Source organism: Gallus gallus, chromosome 3, assembly GCF_016699485.2.
Source record: "Gallus gallus isolate bGalGal1 chromosome 3, bGalGal1.mat.broiler.GRCg7b, whole genome shotgun sequence".
NCBI lineage: Eukaryota > Metazoa > Chordata > Aves > Galliformes > Phasianidae > Gallus > Gallus gallus.
This window is the reverse complement of record NC_052534.1, coordinates 84,997,805-85,022,074: the sequence shown is the minus strand read 5'-3', so window position 1 is coordinate 85,022,074 and position 24,270 is coordinate 84,997,805. Positions and strand designations below refer to the sequence as shown.

Genomic DNA, 24,270 nt, shown 5'->3' with positions numbered 1-24,270 from the left:
AAGCACTGCATGCATCCAGAACTGGCAAAAAAAATATCTCATATCTCATACATTCATTTTTGAATCAATGGGATCAAGCAGGACAGTATATTACCACTATATAATAACCATAATTAGAGTATCAAATTAGATTGGAAAGTGGGTTTTAATATAATTCTATTACATTTCTCATGTTATCTGGAAAATCTTTTACAAAAATCAAAAATTCACATTTAAAATAAACAAATAACCCTACTGAGTTAGGTAAATATGCTACAAAAAACGTAGAATGAAGAGTTTATTTGTTCTTCAATCCAACTGCTGCATGATCCAACCACTAAGCTATTATTTCTTTTGAAAAGACAAATAATTGCTTTTGGAAAAATACCTAAATTCTAAAGAGACGTACTCAAACAACAAGAATAGGATAACCATCTTAATGGTAGAAAAATTAACACTGGGATATCATGATGCCAGAGTAAAAATCATTTTAAGTGTGGACTGCATCAAAGCCAAAGCAGTATAAATAAGGCACTCAAGTTTTGCACAGAAATTTCATGCAGAAATCAAAACACAGAATTAAAGCTATATTATATAACAACTAACCCAGATGATGATAGAGCTTGTTAAATACTGAAAGAGTTTAGAACTAAACTCTAGAGAACACAGAAATAACAGCAGACTTTAATTACTCCCAGACACTCTGATTACAAATCATGACAAGATATGATGCAGGGAGTACATTTTTAGATGCTGTAAATAATGGTTTCTTGGAAGCATTAGAGAAATGACAAGAAGAGAAATAATTCTTGATTTCGCATTGAGCCTGGATTGCATAGCATCTGCTACAGTATATAACCATCAAAATACCTTGGAAAAACAACCAACATTTCAATGCTGACTATAATGTAACCAGTGTTCTTCTGGGAGCAAAACACACTTAAAAAATCCACCAAAAATAGTTTAACTGCAGCTGAGAGATGTTAGCTAGGATAAAAATAACAGGAACAGCTAACGAGTAAAATGCTTGCAGGTCAGAGGAAAATGTGCATAGAGCTCAGATAACTATAACACTCTTGGCAGTAAATAAATAAATAAATAAATAAATAAACCACTAGTTTTAAAACAAGGAGTTTGAGTGATGAAATAGAATAATTAAAAGGACTACGAGAGGATATCTTCTTTTGGCATAGAACAGTGCATGATATAAAGCCTTGCAAGTAAAATAAAAACTACATCTTTTCAGAAACATGCTAGAATATAACTCATGCCAGGCAGAAGTACACCTAAAAACTTTCAACAGTGTTAAAAATAGGAAGCTTGGAATTTTTCAAAGGGTATGTAACTACTCAATTAAATGATGGGATTTAGTATCAAAATGCAGGAAGGCTGCAAATACAAACCAGTAATTTGAAAAGAACAGTGAAAGGACAAAAAGATTGAAACTAAGAGCTATCAAGTCTGTATTCCACTGGGGGCGATTTCCTAAGAGTAATGATAAAGAATGTAAGTAGCAAATCTTGGAATAAAATGGCATAAGGAATTGGTATAATTCCGTAAAAGGAAGTTATGTTTTCCAGCCGTTAGAATGCCTTGAACGCATTAATGGTCACGTATCAGAAGGTCATCGGATCAACATGGCTAATTTGATTTTCAAAAAATATTATGACACGTTTCCCCACCAAAAAATTTAAAGAAAATTAACAGCCATGAGAAATACAAAAAGGTCGTTTAGACTAATAAGCAGGCTAAAAGAAAGGAAACAAAAATCACAAACAGTTCAGTTTTCACACTGTACAGTTGTCACAAACACCACCAAATGAATCCAGTGCTGCTAAACAAATTATCTGTGAACGTAGGAAGTACTGAGGTGAAGAAGTTTGATGATCACAACAAACCAGACCAGTCAAAACAGCAGATCCCTGCATAGGAATCCAGAATCATCTCTTTCTTTGTTGGAGAGACAGACTACTGATTTTCAGGGATATAAGTAACTGTATGAAAACAGAGCATACAGATCACGTCTTCTCAACCTAAAGACAAGATGAGCAGGGCTGAATGTGATAGCAGTCAATAAAACAATGAATGACATGTAAAAGATGAATATTTTATAATGTGACAAATATTCATTTAGTCTCTCTCTGTGTATTTATATACAAGCACATAAATATATAAAATAGCTTGCAGAAGCTTTTAATTAGCAAAAGCATTTGGGTGGTGCAAAGACAGATCTTAAACAGGTCTTTGGAATTAAAAATAATCATCAGGATTGAAGGATGTTGTGTCAGGATACAAGAAGAAATCAGACAATCTTTAGGTTGTAGCATGCATTTCCAACCAGCAAATACACTGAAAACAGTCGTTCAGAATACTGTAATCACAAACATGACAACAGAGCTGATTTAGAAGAAATACAACACGAGTATGGGGAATCAAAAGGGTGTGGTATTATTTCAAGGACAAGTATTTTGTATCTTTTTTGGAAAAACACATGGACTGAAACTGATGAGGAACAGCTCATGGTATCAGTGGTACACCACTGAAAACCCCAAGATGTAGAGGGGTTGATGCTGTTTGCTCTCTTTTTGTATCACAGCTGAACTTCAAACTCAAGGTGCAGAAATACAGGTGCAGGATCATTAGAAGCTGTGCACTTACACTCCACTATACCTTGAGTGACGATTAATGCCAGGCAACTAGCTCTCATACAGCGTGTTCTGAGCTACAGCTTAAACTCATGGGGCAGATGATGCTTTAAATTATAAGTGGGGTATGAAATAACATCTGAACAATTGTCAAACAGATTTCTGATCTAAGAAAAAAGAAAGAAAAAATTAAGAAAAAAGAAAAACCAAAATCAACTAACCAATGAACCCAAACCACTATAACCAGTGCACAGGTTTCATTATATTCACTGACTAAAAAAAAAAAAAAAAAGCAAAACAAAACAAAACATTGAAGGGTCATTTTAAAATAGAGGAGACTGTATGAACAAATCTGGCGATCTGACCGGCCATCAGTATGTCAAAATTTTGCCAAAATAAATTGCTTTTATAAATCATAAGATTCTTAATTATTAAGTATGAAAATTTCAGATGTGCTGTACACCAATAGGAAATTTCTGGAGATTCGGGAAGTTGTCCCTGCAATATTTCAAACTAGCCACTCTTCTTTGTATCACTATACCACACAGCTGCATAAGGTAATAGTCCAGTATGTGCTAGTAATCCTATGGAAGATGGATGCCCTTTTTTGTTGGCTTCTGCAGGAGTCTTCTCAAGCTGAACACTGCAGCCCAGCAGGAATTAACTGGGTCAGAACCACTAACAGCACTTTTACTTCGCTCACAACCAAGGACTACTGTAGCAGGTTACTAAAGCACCATATCAATATAACATTATTATAAACTGTTCTGTAGTAGTTAATGTCAGAGCCCTGTTCTGTAGCTTTATCAGATAAGGTGAATGCCAGATAATCAAACCTGAATACCATGCACAGATTGTACTAAATTCTCCCACTGCTTTGCAATGCTCTGGCAAGGGAAATGGGTCATAAACTATGTCTAACTAGGCAGTTACAGAGGGTTCACTGTTGTTTCGGTCTGTGGAAGCACAGCAACTGTAATATAGAACAAACTGTCTTCAGATCATTCCAAATTATGGGCCTGATTCTGTGTTTTGTAACACCTGCTTTATAATGTCTCTATCTTCACTGAATGACATTGAACTCAGTGGATGAATAAAATAGTTGCAACACAAAAGAGGTAATGTTACACATTCCAGCAACCATTTAGTGAAATGTTTTAATTATTTATATATCTATTTATATCAATCTATGATATTTATACCTACCTGAGAATATTCTGAGACTAGGTGGGTAGTTTCATACCAAAATATAATTGCGATACTATCTCTTGTAAATGCAAAACTGCAAGTTTTCTACCTGTGTCTTTAAAACACAGAATCATAGAATGGTTTGGGTGGGAAGGGACCTCAAGGATCATGAACCTCCAAATCCCCTGCCGCAGGCAGGGCCGCCCACCTCAATACATAATACCAGACCAGAATATAATTCCAGGGCTCCACCCAACCTGGCCTTGAACACCTTCAGGGACAGGGTATCCACAGCCTCTCTGGGCAGCCTGTTCCAGCACCTTACCACTCACTTGGTAAAGAATTTCCCCCACCCCTCAAGGACACTCAGGTATGCATCAGTAGTCTAATCAAGAGAATCTGAATGTAGAACCATCTCTATTTTGTCTTAGTTACAACACCAAAACACTACGATCCTAAGCATATCACTCAATTATCTGCTGCATTTCCCAGATGGTAAAAGGGAGATACCAGTGCTTGTATATATTTGTGCATACTTTCTACTTAATCTTTTATCCTAATTTTATTTAGAAAATTATTCTCCTGGTACAGAAGCTTCCCTTTCTTCTGAAACTTCTCTGTTTGAATATTTGCAAAGTTTAATTATGGAGATTTGTTTATGTTGAAAAGGAATATGAACATATAATGACATTTCTCATTCCCAATACTGAAATACTATTAAGTCTAGAAATATAAATTACTGCAGCAATTATAGCAGCAGAAATAACACTATTACTGCAATCAACTATTGCTGGAATTATTTGAAAACAATCTGTAATTTCCTGTCAAGTGTACCAATCTTATCTTCTTTGCAGAACAGCAAGCTATTGTAAACAATTAATGATACTGCAGCTAGCATGAAATTAATTACTCTGAAACATGTCTTGGGAGTTCAAAATACATTTTTTTAAAAAATTTCTGATTTCTCCCGTGTTAAGTTGGTTTATATTCTCCCATTATTGATTTTTATGTATTAGAAAACAAATACTATAAACAGCTTTCAAAAACAGGGATGAAGCTATTTACTGTTCAGCTGATTTAACTGTTTGCCTATTTGCTGTATGTGAGAAGTTTGAAATACACCCTTCATATTTCCTTAACTGAGAAATGGGATATAATTTTAAAATAAGTAATAAATAAAACTGTCAGAGAACTGGAGGATTATTTTTGCTGCATAGAGACTGCAGGCCAAAATCTATGCCAGCCAGCAATTTGTAACATAGCTGTTCAGCTTTTCTTCTGATCAGGTTCATTTTACTACCCTCTCTCATACGAACCTACTAGATTTTACAAAGGAGATTTTACAGAGAATAATAAAAACAATTCATTTCTTTGTGTGAAACAGCTTACAGTGTATGAACTTGAATGAATTCACACAAGATGTTTCAATGCATGTACCCATTACCTAGTTTTTCACCCATATCTTCAGATTCCCAACCTTTGATTCTCATTGAGCCAAGTTTTGTTGTTGTTGTTGTTGTTGTTGCTTTTATATGCTTGTTCTTTGGGAAGACAGAATTGTGTTCTTCAGAGTAGCAAGTATGATGTTATGTTACTGATTCTAGGAGAAAATGATGTTGATAACACAGCAACATTTATAGCTACTGCTAAGTAGTGCTGTACAGAGCCAGGGCCATTTGCAGTGAAGGGCCTGAGAAGCTGGGAGGGAACAGGATTAGGACAGCTGACTTAAACTGCACAAAGGGATATTCCATATCATATGACATCATGTCAAAGGAGTTTTGAAGGGAGATGGAGTTCATCGGTCTCTATTCTGCTGGTCAGGGCTCAGGGTCTAGATCAGCATCAGTAAGGGGGTGGTGAGCAACTGCTTGTGGATTACTTGTCATATACATCCATATATGAGAATGTATATAACAAATTATATATATATATATGTCATAACTATTATCTTTATCTTAGTAAATAGTTTTATCTCAACCCATGAGTTCTACACTTTTTTTTCCCCTCAATTCTCTCCCCCATCCCATTGGAAAGGCAGGCAGTGAGTAAAAAAATGCATGGTGCTCAGCTACCTGCCAGGTTAAACCACAAGAGGAATGTACAACCAGAGGACTATACCTATGTTTCAATTGCAGGTGCCCAGGTGCTCCTGAGTGAGTTGAGGTCAGGTCTGCCCCATGCTGCACACAGGAGGTTCCATTGGGCTCCAGCGGCCCCACTGCAGGGCATGGCTGGGCCCTGCAGCCAAGATGGAGGCACCTCTGGGGACTATGTCTGAGAAAGGGCCAAAATGCTGTACAGCAGTTGTGAGAGAGGAGGGTGGAAAAAGTCTGAGAAACAGCCCTGCAGAAATCAATCACAGAAGTTCCAAGGGAAGTGGTGCTCCAGACAGCAGAGCAGGAACTCCTCGGCAGCACACACACCCTGCGCTGGAGCAGGCGCTTGTTTCCTGATAGGAAGTGCGGCCTGCAGAGCGCTTCACCAGTGCTGCAGAAAAGGGCAAATAGGAAGGAGCAGCAGGAAGGAGCTGTTATAGACAGACCACAGCCCCCATTCCCCATCCCCTTGGGATGGAGGGAGTTGCGGGCAACAGAAAAGAAGCTGAGCCTAGGAAAAAAGGTAAGGAATAGCCACTGCCCTCCCTTTGTCCACAGAGCCTTTCAACATGGAAGATAATCATATTGGTCAGGCACAGTTTCCTCAGACCTTTTTGTCCTTCATTTATTTCTATAATTGTTTCAGGAACTAAGGTATGTTGTTGGCTTGACCAGCAAATTGTTACCCAAGTCTTCCTGATGCTTTTAAAGATGAATATGACATGGTATTTGTCTTTTTTTCCAGTGATCAGGGGCCTCCTCTGATTGCTATACCTCTTTTAGAAATGATAGAGAGTGGTCTTGCACAAGCCAGTGGCGCAGGCTTGTATGCATGACATCTGGATCCATGGTGCTTTCCACATCCAGTTTATAAGTGCTCTATAACTCTGTCTTGCTCTACTGCTGGCAGTGTTTCTCCCACCAACCATGACTACAAGGGTGTTGGTGATGTGGGAGGTCTGAGAGCTCCTGATTATTGAAAAAAATCTATGGAGTGTTATAACATTGCTTTCCTGGATGCCACAAATGTTCTTTTAAAACATACTGCTGCCTTGAGAGTAATATATCTGTTTTCTGCACTGTTATAATCTCTGCATTCCCAAGCCGTGGCAGCAGCCAGGGAAATTGGTTGTATGTGGTTAGAAAGGAAATTCAATCTTCTGTTGATAGTGTGCAAAGACTTCTATTACCCTGTGCAGTGGAAACATGCATAGTTGGTGCTAATCCAGCCTTCTAGCCTAGAAGTATTATGTCTTTGTTTACTGATATTTCCATTCAACATAGTGCATCCTAGGCAGAATACCAATCAGGTTCAGAATAGTCTCAAGACTTCTGTGAGAACACACAGAAAAACAGTAACTTCTCAGTAGTGCATAGTGCACTATAGTGCATTAACATCCAAGAAGTGGTTAGGAAATCACAATACAGGAAATTCTCAGAGAACGCAATATTTTACCCCAAGGGCTGCAAAGATCATATCAAACTTCATTCATAAAGAAAGTAAGAGGAGTCTCACATGGAACTCAATAACATAGTGTGGGCCTATTACAGCAATCTGGACAAATACTGTATCAACATTTTTTGGCAACTGCAGATAGAAATTCCTGTTAGATAGGAACTGGCATCAATTAAAATGATCAGCTGAAGTGTAGGGTCTGAAGTTACTGTTCTCTACAACTTATTATTGGACAGTAGAGAGCCAACAGCAGAGTGAACTACTCCAGTGAGAGATTGAGCTCATCTAAAACAAGTCAATGTATAATTAAGCAGATACCACAGATATCACAAGGGTCATTATGAGACTTGACTCAAAGAGCAGTCTGAGCATTTGCCAGGAAGAGCTGAGTCACAGCTGGAGCAGAAACCTCCCTTGAAGCAAACTGCAGAATCAAGGTCAAAACCAGACCTTTTCTGTTTTGGGGATGATGAAGGTTTTACAATAGAAACTGCCTGTGTCAAATCTGATGAGAAAGAAATGTCCCGGAGTGGTTTTCTATTGCTGGGAATGAATAGTCAAAACAAAGAGAATTTGGGCAGACTGTTCTCCACTGTCTGACAGAAACTACAAGAATAGTCCTTATAGACTGTGTGTGACTTACAGCCAACACACCTTGATGAGAAAGCCATGAAAACACAAACTTAATCAAAGCTACATAAAAGTAAACATTAGGAAAAATGAAACAGTAAGAAAAGATAAAAATGAACACAGAAATCACAGAGGAAAAGGAAAATGAAGGAAAACAAATTGCATAGGAAATCAGAAACAACAAGCAGTGAACTGCAAAAAAGCTTCATGCAGAACCAGAGAGGCAACTGAGAGCCTAAGATACATTTTTACCTTTGGGAAATTTATATGAATAAATACTTTCCAAGTACTAACTGAGGTAAAGTATCAATGGTTTGAGCACTTACATGTTACACAATGCTGTTATTACCTCTTCTGAATAAAAAATATGGACCATAACATTTCACCTATTAATCCTGCATTAAAAGTAGAATAATCTATTGAACTGTCATATACTTATAGAAAGGAAGCTCATTTTGATATGAATCTGAGACACGTCCAAGCAATATGTTTTAGCAGTAAATTACCTGTAAGCCACTGAATTTTACTACTATTTTAATTTGCATTAGGTAAAGCTTTTGTTCTGGATTTTTTATTGAAATTGGCTGATGAGGAGCTATTTACTGTCTCAAACCTCCTTCTCACAAACACAGAATGAAATATAACCCTCAAATAAATTGCTTCTTTACTTTCTTCTAAATACACTCCAGAGAGTGAAATTCTACATTTTCATTGTTGTTTCTTTGGGAGATCCCTCAGAATACTAATCTTAGCCAAAATCATATAACTTTGAAAATACTGTTTTTGTCTTTTTTGTTAGTTTAGAATATGTATTGGGTGCATACCTCTAGTAAGTTAATTTTATATACAACTAATACAAAAAAATATTTAATACAAATGGTTAGTTGATTATGAATGTTTGAATTAAGGAAAAATCTTATACAATTGCAAATGCTGCTTGATGTGTTCTCTTAATGCCATATAAGGTATTTAGAAGTACACTTTTGGAAGAGTGTACACTTTCACAAATCCAAAAGGATCTACTCACAAGAACATTTAAGTTAGATTTCAACACTGTCACTTCATTGGTTACTATGTAACTTACTACAAGGCAAAAGCAATCTAGAAATGATGCATTACAAAAACAGCGTGAAAACCACATCTGTGCTTAAAATTACTGTATTCACTTCATTACAAGATAACCTACTTTTACCAAAGAACAGAACAGAAATAAAAAGGTTAAAACAATTGTCACAAGGTGAAGCCTACCCAAAGAACAGTTCAGAAAAATGAAATCTTGACTACATACGTCCAGCTCTACGTGATCCTGCTATGCAGTGGGGAAACAAAACACCCATGTTAAATTTGTTACAGTCATCAGGTGATGGCTATCCAAGATCACTGCTCAGATAAATGAGACCCATACTATGGTGATCCAGCACTATTTAGTGTATTCTAGATTGTGCATAAAGACTCATAGAAAAACTTTGTTAAGGAATAGTGAACAACTTTACATTCTTGAAATATAGCTGGGAGATAAAAATAGAAGGTGAAATAATTCAGGTACCAACACTGACTTGCTTTATATAATGAGAAAGTCAGGGCTTGTCTTAAAGCTCTATGACTAGAAAGGCCTCTGGCACCTTATGCCAACAATTTAATTATCAAAATCAATAAATACTTAGCACAGTGGTCCCTTGGGTATGGAGGCATACTCCATACTGAGACACCTGGCAAGACATAGATGGTTGAGCTGTCTGGGGACTGCTCTGTACAGGAGCTATGTTGCCAGGCACTGGAATGGGTATTTTGTTCCAATTTCAACTGGATTAAAGGGGCTGGGGTCTTGGTTTGTGCGAGTGTGAAGAGTGTGATTGCCACAGAACTGAAATTCATAATTACATTCCTACTGCCCAGATTAGTAGTCACTCACTCATGTCCATTAGTGTGACTACCCTACTTCAAATTCCTCAGTAACAATAGTTCAGTAGTAACCCAGTTCTCTCTGGCCCTCAGTATGTTCCTATATGTCCTCTCATCATCATTTTCACAGCTACGTCTCCCCCAATTCTGTTCTAGTCTCACTGCATATTACATCTCACGCTCACATAAACCCAACTCATACTACAAACATGGCCCCACAATCTCAAGTTCCTTTGCTGTTCTTGCCAGTCTTGAATGCTGTTCCACAGGTTAGCACTCTCTGTTCATTTTCAGAAACACCTTTCTGTGCAGGCACAGGACAAAAGTAGAGGTCCTCTTTGGATAGGAAATTCAGTGCTGTTAGACTTTCCACATAAAATGCAGCTACCAGGTACCTCTAAATTTGCTCATATTTGTTCCCTAACTCTTTCTACTCAAGGCAAATAGGATTGCAGCTTGAGTCATAATGCTATTTCTGTTCAGTTCACTTGCTGAAGATCCAGAAACCAGCAAAAATCTAGGCATACCTTAGATGTAATCCCCAAAAGAGTGTAAGCAATTCTTATTTTTTGTATATCTCTCCATTTATATTGTATTCATATGCTACTGTTGAAACATCAAACATCTTAAAATAAATAATGAAAAAAAATACCTGTTTTATTGCAGAAGAATAAGGCAAGCCACCAACAAATATGGATCCTGTTTCAAGCCCATATGGACTGGATGAGAAATTGCTAGGTATACCTGTCTTTGCAGATACCTCCAGGATCAACATTTCTGCTTCACATGGTTTCATGTTTTGCCTGCACAGATTTAGAAACAGGAACATTTTACCAATAGATATAGTTTGCATTACTGTTTATCTAACAAATTAGTTAGGCTGTATCATGGTTTTGGCTGAGACAGAGTTTATTATTTTCATAGAGGCTTATATGATGCTGTATTTGGGATTTTTGATGAAAATAGTTGTGATAACACACAGCTTTTAGCTGTTACAGAGCAGTGCTTACAAAGATCAAAGGACTTTTCAGCTTTTTGTGCTGCCCTGCCAGTGAGGAGCTAGAGGCACCCAAGGAGCTGAGATGGGACAGCACCAGGACAGCTGATCCAGACTAGCCAAAGGGATGTTTCATGCAAATGGCATCATGCTCAGCAAGAAACACACACACACACACACAAAACAAACAAACAAACAAACAAACAAAAATGGAGGAAAGAAAGAGGAAGGGAAGTACACTTATAACGATGGTATTTATCTTCCCAATAAACCATCACACATGCTTTCCTGGGAGTGGTTGAGCACCTGCCTGCTAATAGACAAGCAGCGAATAAATTCCCTGTTTTGCTTTGCTTGTGTACACAGCTTTTGCTTTGTCTAGCAAGTTGTCTTCATATCAGCCCACAAGTTCTTGCACTTTTACCTTCCCAATTTTCTGTCCCATCTCACCTGGGGAGAGTGAGTGGGTGGCAGTGTGGTGCTGAGCTGCCTGCTGGGGGTAAGTGCCAATAGGCACTAAAATCAATGAGTAAAGAAAATCAAGTAAATAATAGCTGTTCTGGTATTGAAGACTATAAACATAAAATAAGCTGTTTAACAAGCTGTAAGCTGGTGTGTCTTTGGAGTTTGAACTTCCATTAAAATGAAAACATATAGTGTAATTAAGCAGTGTAATTGCTAAAAAAGTCAAAATACATAGTGGCCGAATAAAAAAAGTTAAACAACATTTCACAATATTAATCAGATTTTTTTCATTTCACAGAAAGACATCTAATGAACTAAATTATTGTAGATATCCTCTCTTTCACCATACCAAAAAAGATAATTGAGGAAAAGTGATTTAAAATAAACTGCATTTTACAGAGAGCAGACCTATTATAATCTGTAATGCTTATTTTCAAAAGCATCATTCCTAAGACTGAGGACAAAACAAGAGCCTCCAAGGTAGGAATTTCTATCAGCCTGTCCTCTCATTAAACAGGAGAGTTCTGGTGAAGCTCAAAAATCAGAGCTCAGCCAAATGAATGTGTAAAAATAATTCAAGTGCCTTTGAAGTACAGGTGCCTAAAAAAAATAACCTCAGTAAAAATAGCATTTACCAGCCAAAGCTCTGAAAGTAAGAGTGTGTCATTTAGTTAGGATGGTATAGATAAAGTGTAAATTCAGTTTATCTTTGATAATGCCAAATCAATTTCTGAAACTTAGACAAAAAGCATGGAGAGAAGTTTCTTCATTATCTTTTCTCAGATGAGGCATAAAGGCTTTCCCATATATCTATCATCTGGCAAGGTTTCCTATCTTCTCCTATTGAGAGGATGGAGAATACATGTTAGAAAAATTTGTAAACAATTCTGTTTATTGTCTGCACAATTCTATTTTTGTGACACTTACAGAGAAAAATATGGATGCGGTATTAGCCTTTTAACAGAAAGGACTGTGAATGTTTTTGCAGGCAAACAAAATAGTCCTTCTATCTTATGGCAAATAACTTCAGATGAAAAGCATGACGTTTGCTTTGTTGATGAAATAAACATAAGAGAAATAGAAAGGGACTTTTAATTCCATGGGCTAAAAATCAACCTGAGGACTCAGTTGCTGAAATTTAAAAAAATAAAATAAAATATAATTAACATCAGTTTTTAGAAAGTTTTATGACACTTGTTAATTAATAGCTAACCTACATGATGAAAATACAAAAATTTTACCCAGAACTGCAATCAAGGAGAGGAATGTTTTCCTGACATGTTGTGTAGATAAGCAAATACAGAATGTTCTACAGCACAGTTTTAATTACTTGCTTACAATGAAATTCTGCTGATAAATGCATGCAATTACATACATGCATTCTCAGTGGCTCTGTTTGCAACAATCAAACTGTTTTTCCCATGGTTTAAACCCAGTGTGACATCTTGAATAAATTCATTCTGGAGCAAAAAGCTTTGGTGTGAGTTCTAAAGAAAAAAATCAGTGAGTTTTAAATAACTACAATTTCTTCTGGGGCATAATATTTATCAATAAGGGGATAATAACAGTATAATAATCTTTCTGAAATATTTTAAATCAGATATTTTAATGCACCCTAATTCAGGACTGGAATGAAAGAGGGTTAGGAGGGGAACTGACAGGAAGAGGTTATTTCATTTTATTTTTTAAACTCATTTACAGGCATGTTGAACAAAAAGAGCTGATCACATAGCCTTTTTTTTTTTTTCTTTTTTTTAATTATAGTTTTTCCTCTACATATTTTGGGATGCTAACACTGGAATTGATTGCACAACCATGATGGTATTTCTGTTGCACAAGCATTCTATTTAAAAATATAGTTATTTTCACAGTAGCTTTGGAGATATTTGTTAGCTTATATGATGGATTTGCAGAGGGATTTTTGTATGCAGATATAAACATACTTTGAAATTAATTTCCAGTACTCTATGTCAGAAAACAAGTTAATGCAATTCATTAGTGTGTGAGCTGCCTAGCCCTGAGCTTGTTAGAATGTCAGCCGTGCACCTTTGATTGTGCTTGATTGAATCTAGCAAGGTCTGGCCAAATTAGAATAACAACCTAAAACCATTATTGTTGAGCATTTGCTGATGATACAATCACCGGGTCGCATATGCACTCTACAGAATTTCCATCAAGCTTTTAAAATACTTTTTCTACAATCAGCACGCTGGGTGCTTTAAAGGTCAGGTAAGAAGATAGAGCTTTTTACATAATTATAAATATGGAAATGCACACAGCAACAATCAAGCACTTTTGCTTGGTAAGCTACCAGTAATTGTGCCTTGGTCCAACCCAGCAGTAACAGTTCACAGATTTCTCAATTATATTTACGTAAATGCAATGATTAAACTCAGGCTTATTACTTACAACCCAAAGATAAGTTCTGTCTAAACAGTATTAAATCCATTGCCTGATGCCTCTCAGGTTGGAAGGATGGAAAGGTCAGATAATCATTTGATGACTTTTGGGAAAAAGGTACCTAAACATCGCAATAGCTGCATGAAATGCAAATTCTTTCACATAATGTCTTTACTTGCTAATATTTGTCAGTGAAGATTAAATTACACGCTTGGGATTATCACAAAATGGTAAAAAGGTAATAAAACAAATGGAGGAAGAGGAGGAGTGAAAGGGGGATGCCCACAAAAAATGCTGTAAAGCTTTTTTGATGTGTGTTTTTTCTTTCCTGATAAAGCTCTTGTTCTTGAAACAAGACAGAAACTTTTACCTGTCTAGCAATTTCACTTTGAATGTGATCAACAGTAAACAATTCACTAATTATTTCTGAAACACTTAGAATGTAATCTTATCATTCAGTTCATTAAACAAAAATAACAGTGGATCGGCAAACAGTTCTGTCAAATATGAGCTGGGAACTGCAAGAATGGAAGTTTTATTATCAAATATTAAAAAAAAAAAAAGAAAAATAAAAATAAATTTCCCAATGTTGTTAAAGGCAACTGATAAAATAAAGCTCAAAAACATATTTCAATATCATTTTGTTTAAACATTACTTTATATACTTGCTATCCTGAAAAGAAATCAAAGCAAACTCCTGTTCCCCCTCAGCATTCCATAGGTCCCCCTCCAGCAGCCTGCATCAGGCACTACCGCAGCCCTCTCCCCTTACCCAGTGGCTGGGGGTTAAAGACCCCCATCCTGTCCAGTAGCTGACACTTATCCCAGTCTGCCATGCTCAGAATCTCATGAGATGTAAATCCCAGAGAGATCTTCCTGGAAGTGGCACCTGCAGTTTCCTGATGTGCCCATCAATTAGCGTGTTTTGGAGGTTTGTTTCACATCATTGTCTCCAAGATTGCTGTATTAGGTCTATGTCCTGGCATATTTAGTTTCTGGCTTCTCCCTTTCGCTGCAGTCTCCCAGCTGACAAAGTCCCTGACCAGCTAACCTTGCTGGAATGAACATTCTTAAGCTCTCACATACACTCATCAATTAGAATGAGTGGTCAGGTTTGGCTCCTATCACTGCCTTCTTTATTACCTGTAGGTCAGCTTTGGGTTCCTGTCCCTCTCATCTTATCTCTTATGGTATTGAAAGAGGTCCTTGACCAGATAACCTTACAGGAGCTGTCACTCTCCTTCCACATACCATTACACTCACATTACCCCCAGTAAATTTATTTAGATAGGAAGCATCAGTTGCTCTCAGAATCATTACATTTTCCCTCTGCAGCAACATGCATCATTTCAGACTCCTCACATCTGCTGGTCCTGATTGTTCCCTGTTGAGGCATCAGGGTAACATGCTCTAATGTTGCAGATGAAACAATGAGTCAACAACATATATGTATCTTGCTCCCTCTGGCAGAAGACTTATTTCCTGGACCTGGGGCTGATTTCTTAATCTGGACTTGTAGAGTGGTCTAAGTAAATAAGAAACGACAAAGAAACTAAAGAGAAAGAATCAAGTAAATTGCTCTAACAATGTGGAAGGGGGGCAGGGGTTGGGGTGGGTTTGGTGGCTTGTTCTTGCCTCGTATTCTAAGCAATGAACAAATACAGCTATATATAAACATAGTTCCCTTATTTTTTTCACTTTTATTAATTTATTTTTAAACATTTAATTATTCATTACTAAACTAAACATCTGCAATGTGAGCTCAGGTCCTGATGACAATTAGCCACACTTTTACCAACTTACCACTTTCCCTGTAAATGCTGCCACTCCTCTAGCTGTCACCTCCCATTCTGAGACTAAAAAAGGTCACTGGTTAGTGTACCTCAGGAATCATTTTGTATTTCAAATGTTGTCTGTATGTTCTACAAGAAGTCTTTTATAGACGTGGTCTCAGACCTGTCAGTTGGTCTCAAGTCCTGACAATTGCTTTCAGATTATTTCATTTACCACTACAGACTAAGCAAAAGAAAAAATAAATCTGTATCAGTCTTTGGCTATTTCTGTCTTGTATGATTTGACCACTTTGATGGTCCTAAATTTTAACTTCTGAATGTTTTCTTTGATGGTAGAGTTCTGAAAAGCTGCATTGTATGATTTATACCTAAGATGAGGTATGATTAAATGAGCTTTTATCTTGCAGGTTACAAAACAACAGCTTGTATCAAACTAATTGGCTTTATTAACTTGTTATTAACTGTTATTAGGAACAATTTTTTATAATTAAATTAATTGCATTCAATTAAATTGTTAGAAATGTAGTTGCTAATTCTATGTAGACTTGTATGATATAATCCTTCTTTGTGGAATATAAAAATTGTGTAAAATATTGAGCTTTGATTTTCAGATGGTTTTTCATTCCAGATAAGCCTTTTTTTTTTTTTTTTTTTTTTACATTATATTGCATTATATTAATGCAAAATAAAATAAAAATAAAATAAAAATATTTAACTGTAAACAAATGTACTTTTTAATACTAAGAAGATAAAAGCTCCTGCTGCCAAAACTTAAAACTTAGATACACAAAGGCTGTTGTTACAGTTACCATGCATTTCGTATTTTGTCCCCCCGTACTCAGCTCTGGCGAGGCTGCAGCCTTAGTACTAAGTTCAGTTATGGACCTCTCACTAACACAAAGACATTGAGGCCCTGGAGCATGTTCAGAGAAGGTCAATGAAGCTGGTGAGGAGACTGGAGCCCAAGTCTTATAAAGAGCAGCTGAGGGGACTGGAATTATAAAGTTTGGAGTAGAGGAGGCTCAGGGGAGACCTTGTTGCCCTCTACAACTACCTGAAAGAAGGTTGTAGTGAGGTGGGGGTCAGCCTCTTCTTCTGCATAACTTGTGATAGGATAAGAGGGAATGGCCTCAAGATGCACCAGAGGAGGTTCAGGTTGCATATTAAGAAAAATTTCTTCTCCAAAAGAGTAGTCAGGCACCAGAATGAGCTGCCCAGTGAGATGGTGAGGAGTCACCATCCCTGGAGGTGTTCGAGAAACATGCAGATGTAGTACTAAGGGTTTAATGGGCAATACTGGTGGTGAGCTAATGGTTTGACTAGATGACCGTAGTGGTCTCTTCCAAACTTAATGATTCCATGATTCTACTATAAAAGACTGAGTAAGAAACTGCCAATCTCATTAATAACAAACAAACTAAAACAAAAGCATTTTAGATGAAATATTTTGAATAAAAAAACTTTTCATTATTCTTTACTTTATGAATGTTAGGTTTGTCATCATTGTAGCAGCTTTATTTTCAATATTTTTTCTTTGAAAAATTGATCAGTGCAAATTTTCTAAGATGTACATGCAAGGAGAAAGTCTACTTTCAGTATTCTCATTTTCCAGAAACCGACTGCAAGATTTGAACATACTTATTCCAGTTTTGTCTGTAATCATTTCTCTGTCTATTTCCACTATTCCTTCTTTGTCTGTGAAATCTTAGCTTTTGTTGAACAAATAAAGCACTTGTTGTAGAGACTTCAGAATGGGAAAGGGCATTCTGAGAGGTCCAGGAATGCAGAACTAAATTCTATTCTAAATGACTATATGTAACATTAGCAGCATAACAGCATGATATTTTTTTCTCAAAGAAAGATTGGCTCTGAAAGTTAAGCTGCTCATTATAACAAGATGAGATTTAACCTCACATTTTCGAAAAATACTGAAATGACTGGGAACATGCACTGTAGATATGGTGGAACCTGGGACATCTCAGTGGCACGCTTCCAATCCATCTGTAGGTATATTCTGACTGGCAGTTCAGGCAAAGCTAAGTTCTAGCCTGTATTCCATGGGCATTTATATGTTCCTTCTCTCTTCTTTGCACAGCAATTTGTATTAAGGAAATCACTCATTTGAAAACAAAAGTAGTATGTATCTGTAACTGGATCAATTCTCTATGTGAGCTCTCGTTACATAGCTAGAAAAGAAAGAAGAGAGAAAGAACAAAGTGGCTTAAATATGGAAAAAAATACAAGTCTCCCTGAGGCCAAAAGTCTCTCTAGTGGGGCTTGGCATTGTCTGTCTTTCACTGAAATTACATCCAAAAAGACATAAAAGGAGCTCACTCTTTAATGGTGTGCTTTGTTTAGAGCACAAAATAACCAGATTTTGGAAAGGTAATGTTTTCAATAATGAAAATGTAGAACTGTGATAGATTAAATAAAGGGTTTGAAAGTAAATTTATTCTCTGACTTGAACAAATTCTTTGCTACATGCTGTTGGTTCTGAACAAACTTTCCTTTCATGATCTCACAAGGGTCATCTTAGCACTTGCTTCCTACAGCAGATCCTGGCTTTTTTTCAGTATTCTCCCAGGCTGCTGCTGAAGACTCTGCAAGCTCTGTCCTGTCCTTCAGGGAAACAAAGCTTATTTGTTTGCAGAAGAGCAAACTCCCTCCCTCCAGATGACTCCAACTGAAAGTACAGTGTTCAGGATGAAGTAGAAAGACAGCTCCTTTCTCACTAAGTAGAAGTGTTCCAGTGTACAGTATTCTTATAGCATCGCCTGAATAAACAAGACAGGTGTACTGCTTGTCCCACTCTCTCTGTATTCCTCTATTTTTTTCAGAGAAAAAAAGGATGACTTGCATCTTGTCTCAAATACTCATGCTGCCTCAGTAGAATGATTTTTATAAAACTTATATGGCATAATTCTGGATGCAATGTGCAGTGTCTAACGGCACTTTTCTCCCAGTACTGAACTGGCTAATCAACTTTGTTCCTCCATTCTCCATGATATCACTCAAGTAGCAAAGTTTGAGTTCTGTAGGGAAAGCATACCTAGCAGCTTAAAAAAAAAAAAAAAAAAAAAGAAAGAAAAAGCGCTGAAGTAAGAGTGAATTAGAGATGTCTGCCACTGTGCACACAGTTAGTGCTACATGTCTAACAGACACAGGGTTAGCAGGGCCCAAAGGGAATATTTATCCATCTTTTTTTCCAGTCTTTCGGTGAAGAATTGGATAGGGATTGCCAGCTAGAATCATTTGGATATATAAATTCCTCAGCAGTACCACGGTTCTAGGTAGACATCACCATAGTGGGATGTGTCTTAGGAAGATATTTAAGAACTGGGGGAGTTTGGTTTAAATGAAGTCTATAGATCTCTGAACAAAATTCTGACATAGACGAGATCAACTCTGTGGCTCCTTGGTGGTCAAATGAGTGACCCCTTCTAGTCTCCAACTCCAAACCCAAGAAATTTTAGACATTTTATCTTAGGTAAAAACAGTAGCCTGTGATATCATATTCTGTAGCATTCAGTGATTATCTATGGAGGGAAAAAGTTTTATTAAGTATCTTTAAATGTTACACAGTTTTTTTTTTTGTTTTTTTTTTTAATAAGTTCCCCTTGTGATGTCTGATATATATGCTCTTATTTCTATAATATGTATGTAGAATCAGAATGATTTGGATTGGAAGGGACCTTCAAGATCACCTAGTTCGAAACCCCTGCTATAGGCAGAGATACATCCCTCTAGAACAGGTTCTCATGGCCCCATCCAGCCTGGCCTTGAATGCTTCCAGGAAGGGGCATTTACAACCTCACCAGGCATCCAGGCATTCTTGTTCCAGTGTCTCACTACCCTCACAGTATTATATATATATATACACACACACGCAACTACATATTATATAAAATATATTGGCACCATATGTGGAATTTAAAATCATTGCATTTGATTAGGAAGTCAAAGGGCAGAGCACTTTTGAGTATATAAACAGCTGCTGGATTGCATGTATTATGCATACTTTCTAAATAACTAGAATTCAAAAAGAGGATACTATTATATTATATATTATCTTTATAAGTAAAAGTTATTTCAAATGTATAAAAGATGTCAATCAATGTCAAAACTATTTTGAAAATAATCAATTTGGGCTATTCTGAGAATGAGCAGTCTGGGAAATTAATTGCATGAAGAATGGAGTTGAATTACTGTATTGATCATATCCAATAGAATAGGATGTAAATGTGCTTAAGCAGAGAACAAGTTAAGGATATGTTCCGAGGATAAGCCTCTGGCAAATAAATAAATTGTTCAGAAAGTATCTCTGAAATACAGGGAATTTTGTGCTATGAAGCAACCAATAAGAGAGGGCATGTTGTTTCTTTTTCTTCTGGAAAGAAAGGTAGTTATAAAGTAAGGAAAAGAAAATTAGTTTCAAAGTACAATAAAAGATACAGTTTTGTTTTTAATGATAATGAGACTCCAAAGAAGAAACAATAACTTCAGTAAAGTAGCTCTACTAAAGGAGAAAAGCAATCAACAGAAAATAAAAACACAAAAAAAACCTAAACCACCAAAATCCTAAAAACTTGTACTTTCAAAACACCAGAGATTAATAGAAGATAAATGATTTGATACAATGTACAAAAACCTAATTTTTGGTATTTGTACACAAAAATAATCTTCAGCAAAATAATAATAATAATAAATAAAATAAAAAAAACAATGTTTACAAAGCAAACTAGACAGGTAATATTTCACTGCACACCGATTGATTTCCTTAATATTTCTTGAACAACAGAAATCATCAGCGCATTCTCAGAATTCAACCTATGTATAGACCACTTTGCTTATCTACGTTCATTATTGTTTTATTGCTCTGATTTTTAGTGAGATGTTGTATTTGTATATACATTGTAACTAATCTCCAGCATCTAAAACATTATTTCTGTAGTGGTCTAAGTTATTAAAAAGGGAGGATTAGGTTCTTGGCTGAAATAGGAGTATAACTTGAGAAATGTTTTTGATTGAACGTTTATTTTGAGGAAGCACCATTATTTATTCTGAACACTTGACCTCCAAGTTGAAAGGTACTTTAAGCTACATTTAAATTATCAAGTATTTATGAGATAAAGTAATGAATAAAATTAGTCACAAGAGGGAATGTTATTTGCCCAACTTCCCTTCTACTTATCTGTGAAAGGATTAAAATTAAATTAATTCACTAAATATACTGCTCAGGTTTGTAGAATGAACTGGAAAAATACATAAACAGATATTCTGACTACTAAGATTTCAAAACTTTCCTTGTTTAGAGGTTTCTGATTCATAGTTGTTTTTAATCCCACAGTTCATAAATCAGAATCTTCTTTGATTCTCTTGGCTCAAACAAACTTTGCCTAATAATGATAGGACTGGGGGGAACATCTTTAAATAGAGAGGAGAGATTTAGATTAGTTGTTAGGAGAAAATGAGATGTTGACACAGACTGCCCAGAGAAGCTGTGGATGCCTCATCCCTGGAGACATTCAAAGCCAGGTTGGATGGAGCCCTGGCCAGTCTGATCTAGTGGGTGGCAACCCTAGCCATGTCAGGGGGGGTGGAACTATATGATCTTTATGGTCCCTTCCAACTTAAGCCATTCTGTGATCACTGGTTCCTATTTTTCACCTTATAAATTCAGATTTTGATCTATTTATTGTCATTTCAAAAGTTTATTTCTCTCTACATCTTAACTATACTCTCAATTCATTTTTTTTTTTCCTTCTTCCCATTGATTTAGCCTCTTTGCAATGAATAGTGGAAAATATGGAGCAGATGGTATCTAATTAGACATCAAGATACAGTAAAATTCAGGAAACATTATATCTCATTCTATTACCAGTTAATAAATCACACATAAACTGGAATAAATATAATACACTAGATTTTTCCCAAGTAAGATCAGTGAGCTGGGAAAAAATTTGAAATTATGTCATATATCAGCATTCATATTTGATATACCCTAGTTTTTCTCTAGGTACTTTAGGAGGAACTTCAAATCTAAGACCAGAAGTGTAAGTATTTTAGTACCCTCTCAGTGGCCAGTTCAGAGGTCCAAAAAGTTCTTACATCTTTTGTGTTGGTAATAAATACAAATCAAGCTTAACTCTGTGCTTCAATAATTGTCCTGCAGCTAATGGAAGTCCACTGATGCCTTCTATGTGAGAGGCTCAGAAAATAAAGAGCATGAAATTATCTTATACCAAGAATCATGGAATCACCAAGGTTGGGAAAGATCTACAAGATCATCCAGTCCAACCATCCACCTATCACCAATAGTTCTCACTAAACCATGTCCCTCAACACAATGTCTAAACATTCCTTGAACATCTCCAGGGTCATGGACTCCACCACCTCCCTAGGCAGCCCATTCCAGTGCCTGACCACTCTTTTGGAGAAGTATTTCCTAATGTCCAGCCTGAATCTTCCCTGGTGCAACATGAGGCCATTCCCTCACTAGTTACACAAGAGAAGAGGCTGACCTCCCTTCGGTTAGTTATAGGGAATGATAAGGTCTCCCATGAGCATCCTCTTCTCCAGACTAATCAGTCCCAGTTCCTTCAGCTACACCTCATAAGGCCTGTGCTCCAGACCTCACCAGCTTTGTTGCTCTGGACACACTTCAGGGCCTCAATGTCCTTCTTGCAGAGAGGGGCCCAAAACTGAACACAGTATGTAGGAATGTATGCCTTACAGCATTTGCACACTTCTAGTATTAACAGCCATCGCTGTTAATAAATTATAGCTTACACTTGTCAGTTGAAGAGGTGACCAACTAAGCATGTGTCCATTAAGTATACTGCATTTACATAGTATATGAAACAGCAGTTGAAGAATCTCTTCACCTATATGCTGCTATGTTAGAATCAAGGTCAAAGATCGGCATCTTTGAGAAGAAAAAAAAAATAGGAATTTACTCTAAAAAGTAAAAAAATATATATTTAAAGAGGTATCCACAGATCAACATACTATGAAAGAGACATCTCTATCATTTTCTGCCTTTTTTTCTACGAATGTTATTTATTATCTGTGCATTTCACCCACTCAGAAGCCCTAGGGAAAATCTGGGCTTTGTTGCATATTCTGAAGGGTAACAAATACAGCATATTTTGCACCATATGGGTTATTTCAGGCCTTCACAAAAGCTATCAGCAAACAAGTAAAGTACAAGCTCCAGAGAGAGCATATGTTGCATTATGGCATGATTAAAAAGATCTTTTCCTAACTAGAAGAATCAGAAAACATCTTCATCTCAAAACCAAGACAATCAATCCCCCAAAGCCCTACAGATAATTAGTGGAAATTTCAAATTACAAACTTCATGAGAAAAATGCACCCTCTTCATATGATGTCTAGGCTGATGCAGAACCTAGACCAGTTTTCTAATCTTAATGGCCAGGGTCAGTTAAAAAAAAGAAATACAAATTTGATACTTATTTAAAAAAAAATAAGTTTTATTGGTGACATCTACTTCATGATCAATTTATAATCTGCCAGCTTTGTTAAAGTGACTACCAACTGTGATTTGAGATAAAAAGTAAGGATGTTATGATGCTATTATTATCAGTATGGAAATGACTGTTGTTCCAATGGAGCATCATAGACCAAGAAGAGGATAAATTTCTCATTGCAGCTGCAGCATCTCCTGTTTCTGAAATTCATGATACTTTAGCAGTTTGTATTGATGCCAAATATCAAAGAAGATAAATACTAAGGAGTTAATAAAGGCAGTTTTATAATAGCTGGGATAAGAAGACTGGTAGAACACTCTGTGTTGCTACTAAGGTAACTTCATATTCACAATTAGAACAAACACGTAAACTTTCCAATGTTTGAGTGTTTTTAACACTTTCTTCCCTCTATAAGGCTTGCAAAAATCTAATCCCTGTGGGATATTGTCCATATCCAGACTTTCACTACTGCATTTTCAATTCACTTGTAACAAAACCCAGACAATCAGACATGCATGTAAAATAGGCACAATGATTTTCATTAAAAATTAGACAAAGTAAACAACTACACTATCTTGTATATAATACAGGGCTCTTGGGCACTTCCCCGAGGCACATGCTCCATTTTGCAGACAAAACCACAAACTAATCTGGGGCAATATCCTATCTGAAATTATCAATCTTTCCAAGATCTGTGATGAAAATCCTGTCCTCTTATTTCATCCAACTTTTTTCAATCGTTACAGTTGAGTAGCCACAATACTCCATCATCATGAAAAATTCATTTCAGCAATGCTGCTATTTCACTTTCAGCATGAATGTTCTGGTGAACTATGAGGACTGGATAGAGAGCAGCGCCTGACAGTAATATGCATGTTTATTTGCAAACATTAAAAGTTGTAACATTGCTGGTACGAACAAAAGTAATGATCTCTGTGGGATAAAGGAGGCAGTAAAATACTTGTAATCAGAAAAGGAAGATACCATCACTAACTTCCAGCATGCTTCAACTTGTATTACAGAATACTACTTTTAATTCTATTTGTTTTGTTAAATTTGACACTATAGAGGCAGCATATTGTTTGCAGATGGCTTATCTTCAGTAACTAAAATGTTTTGCATTTAGCAATTTTGTCAAAAATCCTTCTATCACAGCTCCAAATCAAAGGTGCTCCAAACAATTAGCAATACTTAATAACAAGAATGAAAAGTTTATTTCAACAAAA

General features: G+C 36.4%; 1 protein-coding gene across 1 annotated transcript in view; it reads right to left on the bottom strand.

Moving 5' to 3' along the window:
* Positions 1 to 24,270, bottom strand: part of EYS (eyes shut homolog) — a 676,382-nt gene that overhangs the window by 243,982 nt on the left and 408,130 nt on the right. The window contains exon 26 of the mRNA XM_040698528.2: positions 10,552 to 10,702. Coding sequence (XP_040554462.1) covers positions 10,552 to 10,702 — 151 coding nt within the window. The remainder of the gene's footprint in view (positions 1 to 10,551; positions 10,703 to 24,270) is intronic.